This window comes from Entelurus aequoreus, linkage group LG03 (genome assembly GCF_033978785.1).
Source record: "Entelurus aequoreus isolate RoL-2023_Sb linkage group LG03, RoL_Eaeq_v1.1, whole genome shotgun sequence".
NCBI classification, from domain to species: domain Eukaryota; kingdom Metazoa; phylum Chordata; class Actinopteri; order Syngnathiformes; family Syngnathidae; genus Entelurus; species Entelurus aequoreus.
In genome coordinates, this window is record NC_084733.1 from 83,420,066 (window position 1) to 83,438,494 (window position 18,429).

General features: G+C 37.5%; 1 protein-coding gene across 2 annotated transcripts in view; it reads right to left on the minus strand.

Moving 5' to 3' along the window:
- The window catches only part of LOC133646981 (metabotropic glutamate receptor 8-like), a 79,022-nt gene that overhangs the window by 54,304 nt on the left and 6,289 nt on the right, over positions 1–18,429 (minus strand). For both annotated transcript variants that reach the window (XM_062042984.1, XM_062042985.1), the window contains one exon: positions 418–634. In XM_062042984.1, the coding sequence (XP_061898968.1) occupies positions 418–634 (217 nt within the window). The remainder of the gene's footprint in view (positions 1–417; positions 635–18,429) is intronic.

Genomic DNA, 18,429 nt, shown 5'->3' on the forward strand with positions numbered 1-18,429 from the left:
TATTGTAAGATACAAGTACGGTAATTAACCAGTCTAGGATACAATTATAATATTTAATTATTGTAGGATATAATTACAACCTTTGGAGTAATGACTTCAAGTAGGTTATAATCATGGTAGTTAATTATTGGGGGGTATAATTACAGTAATTAGTTATCCTAGGATATAATTATGGTCATTAATTACTGAAGGAAACAATTATGGTAATTAATTACTGAAGGAAATAATTACAACATGTAGAGTCATTCTTGTATTGTTGTTGTTTTCAAAAGTGTCAGAGGTGAGCAGGAAGTGGGAATTTCAAAGTAAAAGCTGAACGAGTAAGAAAGATCAGCACATATCATAGCAATCATCAAGCTGATTGGACGTGGAAGCTTCCCGGTAACTGTTGCCGCGGCAACGGCCCGTCAGTCCTACCTGACTCGCGGGAGATCTGCACGAAGGCGTCCACGCCGCTCTCGCCGTAGTTGCCCTCTGAGGCCAGCGTGGACACGTAGTTCCAGCCCATGGCCAGCACCACGTCCAGCATGCTCTGGGCCTGGTAGGAGTCTGGAGGAACCACGCGGGAGAAGAAGTCGTAGCGGGTGTTGTCGCTCAGCTCCGCCGCCGTCGACGCGTAGCTGACCTGAGGGATCTGAGGAGCACAACATCTGGTCAGCTGCTGCACCTGTCATGACATCATGATGTGGAGTGCATGAAAAAGTGGAACAGTTCTCTTTGACCACATGACCCTTTGTGAACACGTACGCAGTAAAAAATGACATCATGATGTAGAGTGCATGAAAAAGTGGATACATTTATTTCAGAGCAAGAACCCTATTGATTTGAATATTATTTAATTTTTTCAGAGCAAGAACACTATTAATTTTAATAATGACATGTATTTTATTTCAGAGCAAGAACACTATTGATTTTAATATTTAATTTATTTCAGAGCAAGAACACTATTGATTTTAATATTATTTCATTTTTTCAGAGCAAGAACACTATTAATTTTAATAATGACATGTATTTTATTTCAGAGCAAGAACACTATTGATTTTAATATTTAATTTATTTCAGAGCAAGAACACTATTGATTTTAATATTATTTCATTTTTTCAGAACAAGAACACTATTAATTTTAATAATGACATGTATTTTATTTCAGAGCAAGAACACTATTGATTTTAATATTTTATTTATTTCAGAGCAAGAACACTATTGATGTTACTATTATTTAATTTCTTCAGAGCAAGAACACTATTGATGTTACTATTATTTAATTTCTTCAGAGCAAGAACACTATTAATTTTAATAATGACGTATTTTATTTTAGAGCAAGAAAACTATTGATTTTAATATTTAATTTATTTTAGAGCAAGAACACTATTGATTTTACTATTAATTTTTTGCAGAGCAAGAACACTATTGATTTTAATATTTTAATTATTTTAGCACAAGAACACAATTGATTTTAAATATCTGAAACCTATATTAGTACATCGAAGGAAGAACACTACTGATTATAATATGACATGTATTTATTTAGAGCAAGAACACTATTGATTTTTTATATTATTTTATTTCAGAGCAAGAACACCATTGATTTTAAATAACTGAGACCTATATTAGTATGTCATTGCAAGAACACAACTGATTGTATTATTTATTTTATTTTAGAGCAAGAACACTATTGATTTTAAATATCTGAGACCTATATTATGTCAAAGCAAGAACACTATTGATTTTAATATTTATTTTTTTCAGAGCAAGCACACTACTGCTTTTATTTATTTTATTTCAGCGCAAGAACACTATAGATTTTAAATATCTGAGATCTATATTCTGTCAAAGCAAGAACACTATTGATTTTGAATATCTGATACCTATATCATTATGTCAAAGTAAGAACCCTATTAACCTAAGTTAACAACACTAAAATAGCTGTGTGAGCTACATGTTAACCTTACAATTTTTTAAGCTAAGTTAACAACACTAAGATAGCTATGTGAGCTACATGCTACCATTATATTTTAGCATCATGCTGGTTTAGTAACATTAACATAGCGGTGTCAGCTACATGCTATCGTTACATTTTAGCATCAAGCTAAGTTAACAACACTAAGATAGCTATGTGAGCTACATGCTACCATTATATTTTAGCATCATTCTAGTTTAGTAACATTAACACAGCTGTGTCAGCTACATGTTATCGTTACATTTTAGCATCATGCTAAGTTAACAATACTAAGATAGCTACGTGAGCAACATGCTACCAATACATTTTAGCATCATGCTAGGTTAGTAACATTAACACAGCTGTGTCAGCTACATGCTATTATTCCATTTTAGCATCATGCTAAGTTAACAACACTGAGATAGTTACGTGCGCTACATGCTACCGTTATATTTTACCATCATGCTAGTTTAGTAACATTAACATAGCGGTGTCAGCTACATGCTATCGTTACATTTTAGCATCAAGCTAAGTTAACAACACTAAGATAGCTATGTGAGCTACATGCTACCATTATATTTTAGCATCATTCTAGTTTAGTAACATTAACACAGCTGTGTCAGCTACATGCTATCGTTACATTTTAGCATCATGCTAAGTTAACAATACTAAGATAGCTACGTGAGCTACATGCTACCGTTACATTTTAGCATCATGCTAGGTTAGTAACATTAACACAGCTGTGTCAGCTACATGCTATCGTTACATTTTCGCATCATGCTAAGTTAACAACACTAAGATAGTTACGTGCGCTACATGCTACCAATACATTTTAGCATCATGCTAGGTTAGTAACATTAACACAGCTGTGTCAGTTACATGCTATCGTTACATTTTAGCATCATGCTAAGTTAACAATACTAAGATAGCTACGTGAGCAACATGCTACCAATACATTTTAGCATCATGCTAGGTTAGTAACATTAACACAGCTGTGTCAGCTACATGCTATTATTCCATTTTAGCATCATGCTACGTTAACAACACTGAGATAGTTTCGTGTGCTACATACTTCCGTTATATTTTAGCATCATGCTAGTTTAGTAACATTAACATAGCGGTGTCAGCTACATGCTATCGCTACATTTTAGCATCAAGCTAAGTTAACAACACTAAGATAGCTATGTGAGCTACACGCTACCATTATATTTTAGCATCATTCTAGTTTAGTAACATTAACACAGCTGTGTCAGCTACATGCTATCGTTACATTTTAGCATCATGCTAAGTTAACAATACTAAGATAGCTACGTGAGCTACATGCTACCGTTACATTTTAGCATCATGCTAGGTTAGTAACATTAACACAGCTGTGTCAGCTACATGCTATCGTTACATTTTCGCATCATGCTAAGTTAACAACACTAAGATAGTTACGTGCGCTACATGCTACCGTTATATTTTAGCATCATGCTAGTTTAGTAACATTAACATAGCGGTGTCAGCTACATGCTATCGTTACATTTTAGCATCAAGCTAAGTTAACAACACTAAGATAGCTACGTGAGCTACATGGTACCAATACATTTTAGCATCATGCTAGGTTAGTAACATTAACACAGCTGTGTCAGCTACATGCTATTATTCCATTTTAGCATCATGCTAAGTTAACAACACTAAGATAGTTACGTGCGCTACATGCTACCGTTATAGTTTAGCATCATGCTAGTTTAGTAACATTAACACAGCGGTGTCAGCTACATGCTATCGTTACATTTTAGCATCATGCTAAGTTAACAACACTAAGATAGTTACGTGCGCTACATGCTACCGTTATAGTTTAGCATCATGCTAGTTTAGTAACATTAACACAGCGGTGTCAGCTACATGCTATCGTTACATTTTAGCATAATGCTAAGTTAACAACACTAAGATAGCTACGTGAGCTACATGCTACCAATACATTTTAGCATCATGCTAGGTGAGTAACATTAACAGCTGTGTCAGCTACATGCTATCGTTACATTTTAGCGTCATGCTAAGTTAGCAACACCAGCATAGCTATATACGTTAGCATGTTCACTAAAGAAATGCTAAAAGTTCAAACTTACAACTTGTCTGTAAATGACTGACAGAGTTGGCAGAATGTATTTTAAGGTGTGTAGTGAAGCCTTTTTTCTTTTTTTTTTAAGCGACAAGCGGGTCGGAGGTTATTTTTACTTCATGGCGTCGTGAAAAGACTCAAGTAGAAAAATTGAGTGTCTTCTCTAAAAATGAAAAGAGTGAGAAAAAATAAGATGACATGTTATCGCGCTCATAAACACATTTCCCTGTTAAACTTCATTAACGAGTCCATTTTTGCATGGCCTCGCGCTCCCAAGACGTGTGAAAGCGAGGGCTCCTTTTCGCCCAATCAGGTGCGAGCTGCTAACACAGCAAAGCGCTAACGCAGCAAAGTGCTAACACAGCAAAGTGCTAACAAGGGGCATGTCAGAGGGAGGAGAAGGAGGTGGCGAAGCAGCCGGGAGGTGAAAAAAACAAAACGTGTGTGGAGGATGCATATATGTTCTTTTTACATAGCCATGTTTAGAGTAGCTAGTACTTTTCCTTTGTATATTCTACCAGTCTCTCTTTGTCTTCAGATTGTCTGTTTAGTGTCTTAAACCAGTGGTGCCCAACCACCGGGCCGCGGCCCACCGATTGGTACCGGGCCGCACAAGAATTAAAAAAAAATAAATAATAATAATAATAATTTTTTTTTTTTTTTTTTTATGAAATCAACATAAAAAACACAATATATACATTCTATATCAATATAGATCAATAGGGATACAGTCCGTAAGCTCACATGATTGTATTTATTTGTGTAAATAACACCCCCCCCCCCCTCTCTCTCACAACGCGTGAACCTGAACACATCACAATATGTGAACGCGTCACAATATGTGAACTAGAACGCATCACAATACGTGATCATGAACGCATCATAATACGTGAACCTGAAAGGGTCACAATACGTGAACATGAATGCATCACAATACGTGAACATGAACACATCATAAAACGTGAACCTGAAAGCATCACAATACGTGAACATGAATGTGTAACAATACGTGAACATGAACGCATCATAATACGTGAACATGAAAGCATCACAATACATGGACCTGAACACGTCACTACACGTGAACATGAACGCATCACAACACATGGACGTGAAAACATCATAATACGTGGACATGAAAGCATCACAATACATGGACCTGAACACGTCACTACACGTGAACATGAACGCATCACAACACATGGACGTGAAAACCTCATAATACGTGAACATGAACACATCATAACATGGGAAAGTGAAAGCATCACAATACGTGAACATGAATGCATCATAATACATGAACATGAACACATCATAATACGTGAACCTGAAAGCATCACAATACATGAACATGAACGCATCACAATACATGAACATGAACGCATCACAACACATGAACATGAAACCATCACAATACGTGAACATGAACGCATCATAATATGTGAACCTGAAAGCGTCACAATACGTGAACATGAATGCGTCACAGTAAGTGAACATGAACGCATCATATTACGTGAACATGAAAGCATCACAATACGTGAACCTGAACACGTCACTACACGTGAACATGAACGCATCACAACACATGGACATGAAAACATCATAATATGTGAACCTGAAAGCATCACCATTCGTGAAAATGAACACATCACAATACGTGAACATGAACGCATCGTAATACGTGAACCTGAAAGCATCACAATACATGGACATGAATGCATCACAGTACGTGAACATGAACGCATCATAATACGTGAACCTGAAAGCATCACAATACGTGAACCTGAACACGACGCTATACGTGAACATGAACGCATCGCAACACATGAACATGAATGCATCATAATACATGAACCTGAAAGCATCACAATACGTGAACATGAATGCATCACAATACGTGAAAATGAATGCATCACAATACGTGAACATGAACGCATCGTAATACGTGAACCTGAAAGCATCACAATACGTGGACATGAATGCATCACAGTACGTGAACATGAACGCATCATAATACGTGAACCTGAAAGCATCACAATACATGAACCTGAACACGACACTATACGTGAACATGAACGCATCGCAACACATGAACATGAACACATCATAATACGTGAACCTGAAAGCATCACAATACATGAACATGAACGCATCACAACACATGAACATGAAAGCATCACAATACGTGAACATGAAAGCATCATAATATGTGAACCTGAAAGCGTCACAATACATGAACCTGAATGCGTCACAGTACGTGAACATGAACGCATCAAAATACGTGAACATGAAAGCATCACAATACATGGACCTGAACACGTCATTACACGTGAACATGAACGCATCACAACACATGGACATGAAAACATCATAATACGTGAACATGAAAGCATCACAATACAAGGACCTGAACACGTCATTACACGTGAACATGAACGCATCACAACACATGGACATGAAAACATCATAATACGTGAACATGAAAGCATCACAATACAAGGACCTGAACACGTCACTACACGTGAACATGAACGCATCACAACACATGGACGTGAAAACCTCATAATATGTGAACATGAACGCATCATAACATGGGAAAGTGAAAGCATCACAATACGTGAATATGAACGCATCATAATACATGAACACATCATAATACGTGAACCTGAAAGCATCACAATACATGAACATGAACGCATCACAACACATGAACATGAAAGCATCACAATACGTGAACATGAAAGCATCATAATATGTGAACCTGAAAGCGTCACAATACATGAACCTGAATGCGTCACAGTACGTGAACATGAACGCATCAAAATACGTGAACATGAAAGCATCACAATACATGGACCTGAACACGTCATTACACGTGAACATGAACGCATCACAACACATGGACATGAAAACATCATAATACGTGAACATGAAAGCATCACAATACAAGGACCTGAACACGTCACTACACGTGAACATGAACGCATCACAACACATGGACGTGAAAACCTCATAATATGTGAACATGAACGCATCATAACATGGGAAAGTGAAAGCATCACAATACGTGAATATGAACGCATCATAATACATGAACACATCATAATACGTGAACATGAAAGCATCACAATACATGAACATGAACGCATCACAACACATGAACATGAAACCATCACAACACGTGAACATGAACGCATCATAATATGTGAACCTGAAAGCGTCACAATACGTGAACATGAATGCGTCACAGTACGTGAACATGAACGCACCATAATACGTGAACCTGAAAGCATCACAATACGTGAGCATGAATGCGTCACAATACGTGAACATGAACGCATCATAATACGTGAACATGAAAGCATCACAATACATGAACCTGAACACGTCACTATACGTGAACATGAACGCATCACAACACATGAACATGAAAGCATCATAATACGTGAACATGAAAGCATCACAATACGTGAACCTGAAAGCATCACAATACGTGAACATGAATGTGTCACAATACATCAACATAAACGCATCACAATACGTGAACATGAACGCATCACAATACATGAACATGAACGCGTCACAGTACGTGAACCTGAAAGCATCACACACAACAAACAAACATGAACGCATCACAATAAGTGAACCTGAACGCATCATAATACGTAAACATGAATTGTTCTGTCCGGCCACTCAGGAACATCCTATTGTCATATAAACTTATCAAGGAGCTTTTTGTTTTATTAGGTCCATCAGTGTTAAATATTATAAACCTATCACTTTCCTCTGGTACTGTTCCTCTAGCATTCAAAAAAGCGGTTATTCATCCTCTACTCAAAAGACCTAACCTCGATCCTGACCTCATGGTGAACTACCGGCCGGTGTCCCACCTACCGTTTATCTCGAACATTCTCGAAAAAATTGTCGCACAGCAGCTAAATGAACACTTAGTGACTAACAATCTCTGTGAACCTTTTCAATCCGGTTTCAGGGCAAATCACTCTACGGAGACAGCCCTCGCAAAAATGACTAATGATCTATTGCTGACGATGGATTCTGATGCTTCATCTATGTTGCTGCTTCTTGATCTTAGCGCCGCTTTCGATACCGTCGATCATAATATTTTATTAGAGCGTATCAAAACACGTATTGGTATGTCAGACTTAGCCTTGTCTTGGTTTAACTCTTATCTTACTGACAGGATGCAGTGTGTCTCCCATAACAATGTGACCTCGGACTATGTTAAGGTAACGTGCGGAGTTCCCCAGGGTTCAGTTCTTGGCCCTGCACTCTTTAGTATTTACATGCTGCCGCTAGGTGACATCATACGCAAGTACGGTGTTAGCTTTCACTGTTATGCTGATGACACTCAACTCTACATGCCCCTAAAGCTGACCAACACGCCGGACTGTAGTCAGCTGGAGGCGTGTCTTAATGAAATTAAACAATGGATGTCCGCTAACTTTTTGCAACTCAACGCTAAGAAAACGGAAATGCTGATTATCGGTCCTGCTAGACACCAACATCTATTTAATAATACCACCTTAACATTTGACAACCAAACAATTAAACAAGGCGACTCGGTAAAGAATCTGGGTATTATCTTCGACCCAACTCTCTCGTTTGAGTCACACATTAAGAGTGTTACTAAAACGGCCTTCTTTCATCTCCGTAATATCGCTAAAATTCGTTCCATTTTGTCCACAAGCGATGCTGAGATCATTATTCATGCGTTCGTTACGTCTCGTCTCGATTACTGTAACGTATTATTTTCGGGCCTCCCTATGTCTAGCATTAAAAGATTACAGATGGTACAAAATGCGGCTGCTAGACTTTTGACAAAAACAAGAAAGTTTGATCATATTACGCCTACACTGGCTCACTTGCGCTGGCTTCCTGTGCACCTAAGATGCGACTTTAAGGTTTTACTACTTACGTATAAAATACTACACGGTCAAGCTCCTGCCTATCTTGACGATTGTATTGTACCATATGTCCCGGCAAGAAATCTGCGTTCAAAGAACTCCGGCTTATTAGTGATTCCCAGAGCCCAAAAAAAGTCTGTGGGCTATAGAGCGTTTTCTATTCGGGCTCCAATACTATGGAATGCCCTCCCGGTAAAAGTTAGAGATGCTACCTCAGTAGAAGCATTTAAGTCTCATCTTAAAACTCATTTGTATACTCTAGCCTTTAAATAGACTCCCTTTTTAGACCAGTTGATCTGCCGTTTCTTTTCTTTTCTTTTCTACTCTGCTCCGGGGTGGACCGCTAGCCTGTCCATCAGATGGGGACATCTCTACGCTGCTGACCCGTCTCCGCTCGGGATGGTTCCCGCTGACCCCACCATGGACTGGACTTTCGCTGATGTGTTGGACTTTCACAATATTATGTCAGACCCACTCGACACCGAGGATGTCGTTGTGGCTTGTACAGCCCTTTGAGACACTAGTGATTTAGGGCTATATAAATAAACATTGATTGATTGATTGATTGATTATTGATGTTGATCAGTGGTTGTTGACATTTTTGACCTCGGGGCCCAACTTTTCCACTACAGAGGGGCCCGGGGCCCACTCAAATATTAACAGGCAACATTACATTAACAACATTAGCTGCATTGCTTGTGTGTTTAGAAAGTTTAGAACATTTAGCATGTTAACAATGTTTAGAAAGTTTAGCACATTTAGCATGTTTATAACGTCCGGGCTTTCTGCTCCGCCACTCCCAGTCTGTGGAACGCTCTCCCTGACCACCTGAGGGCACCACAGACTGTGGATGCTTTTAAAAAAAGGCTTAAAAACCCTTCTTTTTAAAAAAGCCTTTTTTTTAGATATATGCATACTAGTTTTAGCTATTTGGCTGTTCTAGTTTTTATTTTTTCATTTTTTTAAATTATCTTTCTATTTTTTTATTGTATTTTTCTTTTTTCTTTTTTATACACTGTAGCACTTTGAGGTTGTTCGCTCAATGTAAAGTGCTTTTTACAAATAAAATCTACTATTATTATTATTATAATGTTTTGAAAGTTTAGCACATTTAGCATGTTTAGAATGTTGAACATGTTTAAAAAGTTTTGCATGTTTAGACAGTTTAGCAGTTACAATAAATAGCATATGTAGCATGTTTACAATGTTTAGAAAGTCTAGCACATTTAGCATGTTCAGCACATTGTCCACAAATTGAAAGTTAAGAATATTTGGCATTTTAAGCACATTCAGCACATTTAGCATGTTTAGAAAGTTTAGCACAATCAGGACAATTACAATATTTAGCACATTTAGCATGTTTACAATGTTTAGAAAGTTTAGCACATGTAGCACGTTCATAGTGTTTAGAACATTTAGCACTTTTAGCATGTTTATAATGTTTTGAAAGTTTAGCACATTCAGCATGTTTAGAAAGTTTAGAATTTTAAAAATGTTTAAAAAAAAGTTTTGCATGTTTTGAGAGTTTAGCACAATCAGCACAATTACAATAAATAGCATTTGTAGCATGTTTAGCATGTTTACAATGTTTAGAAAGTTTAACACATTTAGCACGTTCATAGTGTTTAGAACATTTAGCACTTTTAGCATGTTAATAATGTTTTGAAAGTTTAGCACATTCAGCATGTTTAGAAAGTTTAGAATTTTAAAAATGTTTAAAAAAAGTTTTGCATGTTTAGAGAGTTTAGCACAATCAGCACAATTACAATAAATAGCATATGTAGCATGTTTAGCATGTTTACAATGTTTACAAAGTCTAGCACATTTAGCATGTTCAGCACATTCAGCACGTGTAGCATGTTTAGAAAGTTTAGAAGGTTTAACATGTTTAAAAAGTTTAGCATGTTTAGAAAGTTTAGCACAATCAGGACAATTACAATATTTAGTTAATTTAGCATGTTTAGCACATTTGGAATATTTAGAACGTTTAGCACGTTCGGCACATTTAAAATGTTCAGAATTTTTTGAAATTTCTAGCACATTTTGCTTATTTAGCACATTTTAAATGCTTAGCGACGGCCACATTTTGACCCCGGAACAGATTATTGCCATCGTTTCTTATAGGGGGAAACTCTTCTGTTGCTTTGTATGCTTTTTTCTCCCATTGGAAGTCGTTGGGAGGTGTACCTAATAAAGTGAACATTTGTGAAAAAATGGCGCCCTCCTCCCTCCCGCCTGGAAGCATCTCCTGCTAATTTTAGACGAGTGATGTCGACGGGACTTTCTGTCCTCGTTACGCCTGCCAGTGTGTGTGTGTGTGTGTGTGTGTGTGTGTGTTTTCTTGTATTTCTCCCCTTCTTGAGACAACAAGGAAAAGTATCTTCCATATGAGGAGGTGTGAACAAGTTATGACATAAATCATGCTCCCAATACGGGAAACCATTGCATCTAAAAGAGAATGTCTCATTAGCACCCCTGGTGGTGAAATCTATCAAAATTAAGGTGGTCCTAAAAAGGAGGAATTTTTCACATTGACTGTGTGTCGCTTTTAAAAGTGCTCCCCCCTCTGGTCAACATATGGCCAAATTTAATAAATAAAATAAATATGTATATAGAGACATACTGTAATAACTTGAAGTAAATAAGTAAGATTGAAAACCAATTACAAACCAAATTTTTTTTTTTTTTTACTAAAAGCAGTCTTTTTCTCACAATGTGTTGAATTTTTTTCTTATAAAATTGGGAACAATTTCACATATTCTTTCTGTTTCTGTAATATTGCAATATTTTCTCATAAAAACATGACTTTTTTTATGTAAAATTATTACTTTTTACCGCAAAATGGTGACATTTGTCATATAAAATTCTGACTTTTATCACAATATTGGCAAATTTTTGGGTTGTTCTCATAAAATAGTGACATTTTTGGAGTAAAATGATGACTTTTGTCATCATTTTACCGAGTAAAATTCAGATTATTGTTATAATATTGCCAAAATGTTCAAGTTTCCTTATAAAATTGTGACTTTTGTCGAGTAAAAATTACGACTCTTTTCGTAAAATTGTCAAAATGTTAAGCTTTTCTTGTAAAGTTGCGACTGTTATTGAGTAAAATTCCATACATACATAAATAAATACAATAAACATGTATATAGAGTAAATAATGAAGATTGAAAACCAATTACAAAACATTTTTTATTTTTCTAAACTAAAATCAGTCTTTTTCTCAAAATGTGTCAACTTTTTTTTCTTCTAAAGTTATGAACAATTTCTCATATTCTTTCTGTTTCTGTAATATTGCAATATTTTCTCATAAAAATTATGACTTTTTTATGTAAAATTATTACTTTTTACTGCAAAATGGTGACATTTTTCATATAAAATTCTGACTTTTATCACAATATTGGCAACTTTTTTGTTGTTCTTGTAAAATTGTGACATTTTTTGGAGAAAAATTATGACTTTTGTCATCATTTTGCCGAGTAAAATTCCGATTATTGTTATAATATTGCCAAAATGTTAAAGTTTCCTTATAAAATTGTGACTTTTGTCGAGTAAAATTACGACTCTTTTCGTAAAATTGTCAAAATGTTAAGCTTTTCTTGTAAAGTTGCGACTGTTATTGAATAAAATTCCAACTTTTATCATAATATTGCACAAATGTTCAGTTTTTCTTGCAAAATTTTGACTTGTGTTGAGTAAAATGACGACTTTTATTATAATACTGCCAAAAATCTAAGTTTTTCTTGTGAAATTGTGACCTTTTTCTTGTGAAATTCCAACAAATTTTTCAGAACAAGCTTTTTTATATTTGCATAGTTTGTATATATTATTAATGTTGTAAATACAGGTCTCAAGAAGGTAAGAAATACAAGAATGTGTGTGTAATAATAAATAAAATAAATATGTATATAGAGACATACTGTAATAAAAAAAAATATAAATAAACTAAAAACAGTCTTTTTCTAACAATGTGTTGTCTTTTTTTCTCATAAAATTGGGAACAATTTCTCATATTCTTTCTGTTTTTGTAATATTGCAATATTTTCTCGTAAAAATTATTGCTTTTTTATGTAAAATTATTACTTTTTACCGCAAAATGGTGACATTTGTCATATACAATTCTGACTTTTATCACAATATTTTTTTGGTTGTTCTTGTAAAATAGTGACATTTTTGGAGTAAAATGATGACTTTTGTCATAATTTTGCCTGGTAAAATTCCGATTATTGTTATAATATTGTCAACATTTGAAAGTTTCCTTATAAAATTGTGACTTTTGTCGAGTAAAAATTACGACTCTTTTCGTAAAATTTCCAAAATGTTAAGCTTTTCTTGTAAAGTTGCGACTGTTATTGAGTAAAATTCCAACTTTGATCATAATATTGCACAAATGTTCAGTTTTTCTTGCAAAATTTTGACCTGCGTTGAGTAAAATGACGACTTTTATTATAATACTGCCAAAAATCTAAGTTTTTCTTGTGAAATTGTGACCTTTTTCTTGTGAAATTCCAACACATTTTTCACAACAAGCTTTTTTATATTTGCATAGTTTGTATATATTATTAATGTTGTAAATACAGGTCTCAAGAAGGTGAGAAATACAAGAATGTGTGTGTAATAATAAATAAAATAAATATGTATATAGAGACATACTGTAATAAAAAAAATATAAATAAACTAAAAACAGTCTTTTTCTAACAATGTGTTGTTGTTTTTTCTCATAAAATTGGGAACAATTTCTCGTATTCTTTCTGTTTTTGTAATATTGCAATATTTTCTCGTAAAAATTATTGCTTTTTTATGTAAAATTATTACTTTTTACTGCAAAATGGTGACATTTGTCATATAAAATTCGGACTTTTATCACAATATTTTTTTGGTTGTTCTTGTAAAATAGTGACATTTTTGGAGTAAAATGATGACTTTTGTCATAATTTTGCCTGGTAAAATTCAGATTATTGTTATAATATTGTCAACATTTGAAAGTTTCCTTATAAAATTGTGACTTTAGTCGAGTAAAATTACGACTCTTTTCCTAAAATTGTCAAAATGTTAAGCTTTTCTTGTAAAGTTGCGACTGTTATTGAGTAAAATTCCAACTTTTATCATAATATTGCACAAATGTTCAGTTTTTCTTGCAAAATTTTGACCTGCGTTAAGTAAAATGACAACTTTTATTATAATACTGCCAAAATTCTAAGATTTTCTTGTGAAATTGTGACCTTTTTCTTGTGAAATTCCAACAAAGCTTTTTTATATTTGCATAGTTTGGATATATTATTAATGTTGTAAACACACATCTTTACATATCTAGAAAGGCTGGTCCTAAAGAGGGAGGCATTTTTCTCAGGTCTCAAGAAGGTAAGAAATACAAGAATGAGTGCGTGTGTGTGTGTGTGTGTGTGTGTGTGTGTGTGTGTGTGTGTGTGTGTGTGTGTGTGTGTGTGTGTGTGTGTGTGTGTGTGTGTGTGTGTGTGTGTGTGTGTGTGTGTGTGTGTGTGTGTGTGATGCCGCCTGCAGGTGTGTAGACGCCATCTTGCCTGGGCTCAGGAAGTTTTACATTTCAGCAGATTCCCGGGAGGAGCGAGGAGATCTTCTCCAGCGGGGGAGGGGAGGGGAGGGGAGGGGAGGGGAGGGGAGGGGAGGGTGTGGATGTCTTTAATTATCCAAACGAGCCTGTAGAGCAAGTCTTCTGATGGTTTATCTGCTGAGGGATTATTTTCTTTAGCACGCGCAGAAATAATCTCACCGCGCTCGTCTTTTTTTTTTTTTTTTTTTAATTTTTCAAATCTTTTGACTTTTTAGATATGTTAATGTACTAATAACACTCTCACACACAAGTAAACACACTACATGTATCGGACATGCTATCACACACTAGTAAAACTCTGCATGTATCGCACATGATATCACACACACGTAAACACTGCAGGACTGCTTGTGCCGCACATGATATCACACACAAGTAAACATGCTGCAAGACTGCTTGTATCGCACATGATACCACACACACAAGTAAACACGCTGCAGGACTGCTTGTATCGCACATGATACCACACACAAGTAGACACGCTGCAGGACTGCTTGTATCGCACATGATGTCACACACAAGTAAACACGCTACAGGACTGCTTGTATCGCACATGATATCACACACAAGTAGACACGCCGCAGGACTGCTTGTATCGCACATTATATCGCACACAAGTAAACACGTTGCAGGACTGCTTGTGCCGCACAGGATATCACACACAAGAAAACATGCTGCAAGACTGCTTGTATCGCACATGATACCACACACACAAGTAAACACGCTGCAGGACTGCTTGTATCGCACATGATATCACACACAAGTAGACACGCTGCAGGACTGCTTGTATCGCACATGATGCCACACACAAGTAAACACGCTGCAGGACTGCTTGTATCGCACATGATATAAAACACAAGTAGACACGCCGCAGGACTGCTTGTATCGCACATTATATTGCACACAAGTAAACACGCCGCAGGACTGCTTGTATCGCACATTATATTGCACACAAGTAAACACGTTGCAGGACTGCTTGTGCCGCACATGATATCACACACAAGTAAACTTAGTGCAGGACTTTTTGTGGCACACATGATATCACACGCAAGTAAACACGTTGCAGGACTGCTTGTGCCGCACATGATATCACACGCAAGTAAACACGCTGCAGGAATGCTTGTATTGCACATGATATCGCACACAAGTAAACACGCTGCAGGACTGCTTGTGTCGCACATGATATCACACACAAGTAAACACGCCCCAGGACTGCTTGCATCGCGCATGATGTCACACACAAGTAAACATGCTGCAGGGCTGCTTGTGTTGCACATGATATCGCACACAAGTAAACACGCTGCAAGACTGTTTGTGTTGCACATGATATCACATACAAGTACACATGCTGTAGGACTGTTTGTGTCGCACATGATATCACATACAAGTAAACACGCTGCAGGACTGCTTGTGTCGCACATGATATCGCACGCAAGTAAACATGCTGTAGGACTGTTTGTGTCGCACATGATATCGCACACAAGTAAACACGCTGCAGGACTGCTTGTGTCGCACATGATATAGCACGCAAGTAAACACGTTACAGGACTGCTTGTGTCGCACATGATATCGCACACAAGTAAACACGCTGCAAGACTGTTTGTGTAGCAAATGATATTGCACACAAGTAAACACGCTGTAGGACTGCTTGTATCGCACATGATATCACACGCAAGTAAACACGCTGCAGGACTGCTTGTGTCACACATTATATCGCACACAAGTAAACATGCTGTAGGACTGTTTGTATCGCACATGATATCACACACAAGTAAACACGCTGCAGGACTGCTTGTGTCGCACATGAAATCGCACACAAGTAAACACGCTGCAAGACTGTTTGTGTCGCACATGATATCGCACACAAGTAAACACGCTGTAGGACTGCTTGTATCGCACATGATATCACACGCAAGTAAACACGCTGCAGGACTGTTTGTGTCGCACATGAAATCGCACACAAGTAAACACGCTGCAAGACTGTTTGTGTCGCACATGATATCGCACACAAGTAAACACGCTGTAGGACTGCTTGTATCGCACATGATATCGCACACAAGTAAACACGCTGTAGGACTGCTTGTATCGCACATGATACCACACACAAGTAGACACGCTGCAGGACTGCTTGTATCGCACATGATGTCACACACAAGTAAACACGCTACAGGACTGCTTGTATCGCACATGATATCACACACAAGTAGACACGCCGCAGGACTGCTTGTATCGCACATTATATCGCACACAAGTAAACACGTTGCAGGACTGCTTGTGCCGCACATGATATCACACACAAGTAAACATGCTGCAAGACTGCTTGTATCGCACATGATATCACACACACAAGTAAACACGCTGCAGGACTGCTTGTATCGCACATGATATCACACACAAGTAGACACGCTGCAGGAATGCTTGTATCGCACATGATGTCACACACAAGTAAACACGCTACAGGACTGCTTGTATCGCACATGATATAAAACACAAGTAGACACGCCGCAGGACTGCTTGTATCGCACATTATATTGCACACAAGTAAACACGCCGCAGGACTGCTTGTATCGCACATTATATTGCACACAAGTAAACACGTTGCAGGACTGCTTGTGCCGCACATGATATCACACACAAGTAAACATAGTGCAGGACTTTTTGTGTCACACATGATATCACACGCAAGTAAACACGTTGCAGGACTGCTTGTGCCGCACATGATATCACACGCAAGTAAACACGCTGCAGGAATGCTTGTATCGCACATGATATTGCACGCAAATAAACACACTGCAGGACTGCTTGTATCGCACATGATATCGCACACAAGTAAACACGCTGCAGGACTGCTTGTGTCGCACATGATATCACACACAAGTAAACACGCTGCAAGACTGTTTGTGTTGCACATGATATCACATACAAGTACACATGCTGTAGGACTGTTTGTGTCGCACATGATATCACATACAAGTAAACACGCTGCAGGACTGCTTGTGTCGCACATGATATCGCACGCAAGTAAACATGCTGTAGGACTGTTTGTGTCGCACATGATATCACACACAAGTAAACACGCTGCAGGACTGCTTGTGTCGCACATGATATAGCACGCAAGTAAACACGTTACAGGACTGCTTGTGTCGCACATGATATCGCACACAAGTAAACACGCTGCAAGACTGTTTGTGTAGCAAATGATATTGCACACAAGTAAACACGCTGTAGGACTGCTTGTATCGCACATGATATCACATGCAAGTAAACACGCTGCAGGACTGCTTGTGTCACACATTATATCGCACACAAGTAAACATGCTGTAGGACTGTTTGTATCGCACATGATATCACACACATGTAAACACGCTGCAGGACTGCTTGTGTCGCACATGAAATCGCACACAAGTAAACACGCTGCAAGACTGTTTGTGTCGCACATGATATCGCACACAAGTAAACACGCTGTAGGACTGATTGTATCGCACATGATATCACACGCAAGTAAACACGCTGCAGGACTGTTTGTGTCGCACATGAAATCGCACACAAGTAAACACGCTGCAAGACTGTTTGTGTCGCACATGATATCGCACACAAGTAAACACGCTGTAGGACTGCTTGTATCGCACATGATATCGTACACAAGTAAACGCGCTGTAGGACTGCTTGTATCGCACATGATATCGCACACAAGTAAACACGCTGCAAGACTGTTTGTGTCGCACATGATATCGCACACAAGTAAACACGCTGTAGGACTGCTTGTATCGCACATGATATCACACACAAGTAAACACGCTGCAGGACTGCTTGTGTCGCACATGAAATCGCACACAAGTAAACACGCTGCAAGACTGTTTGTGTCGCA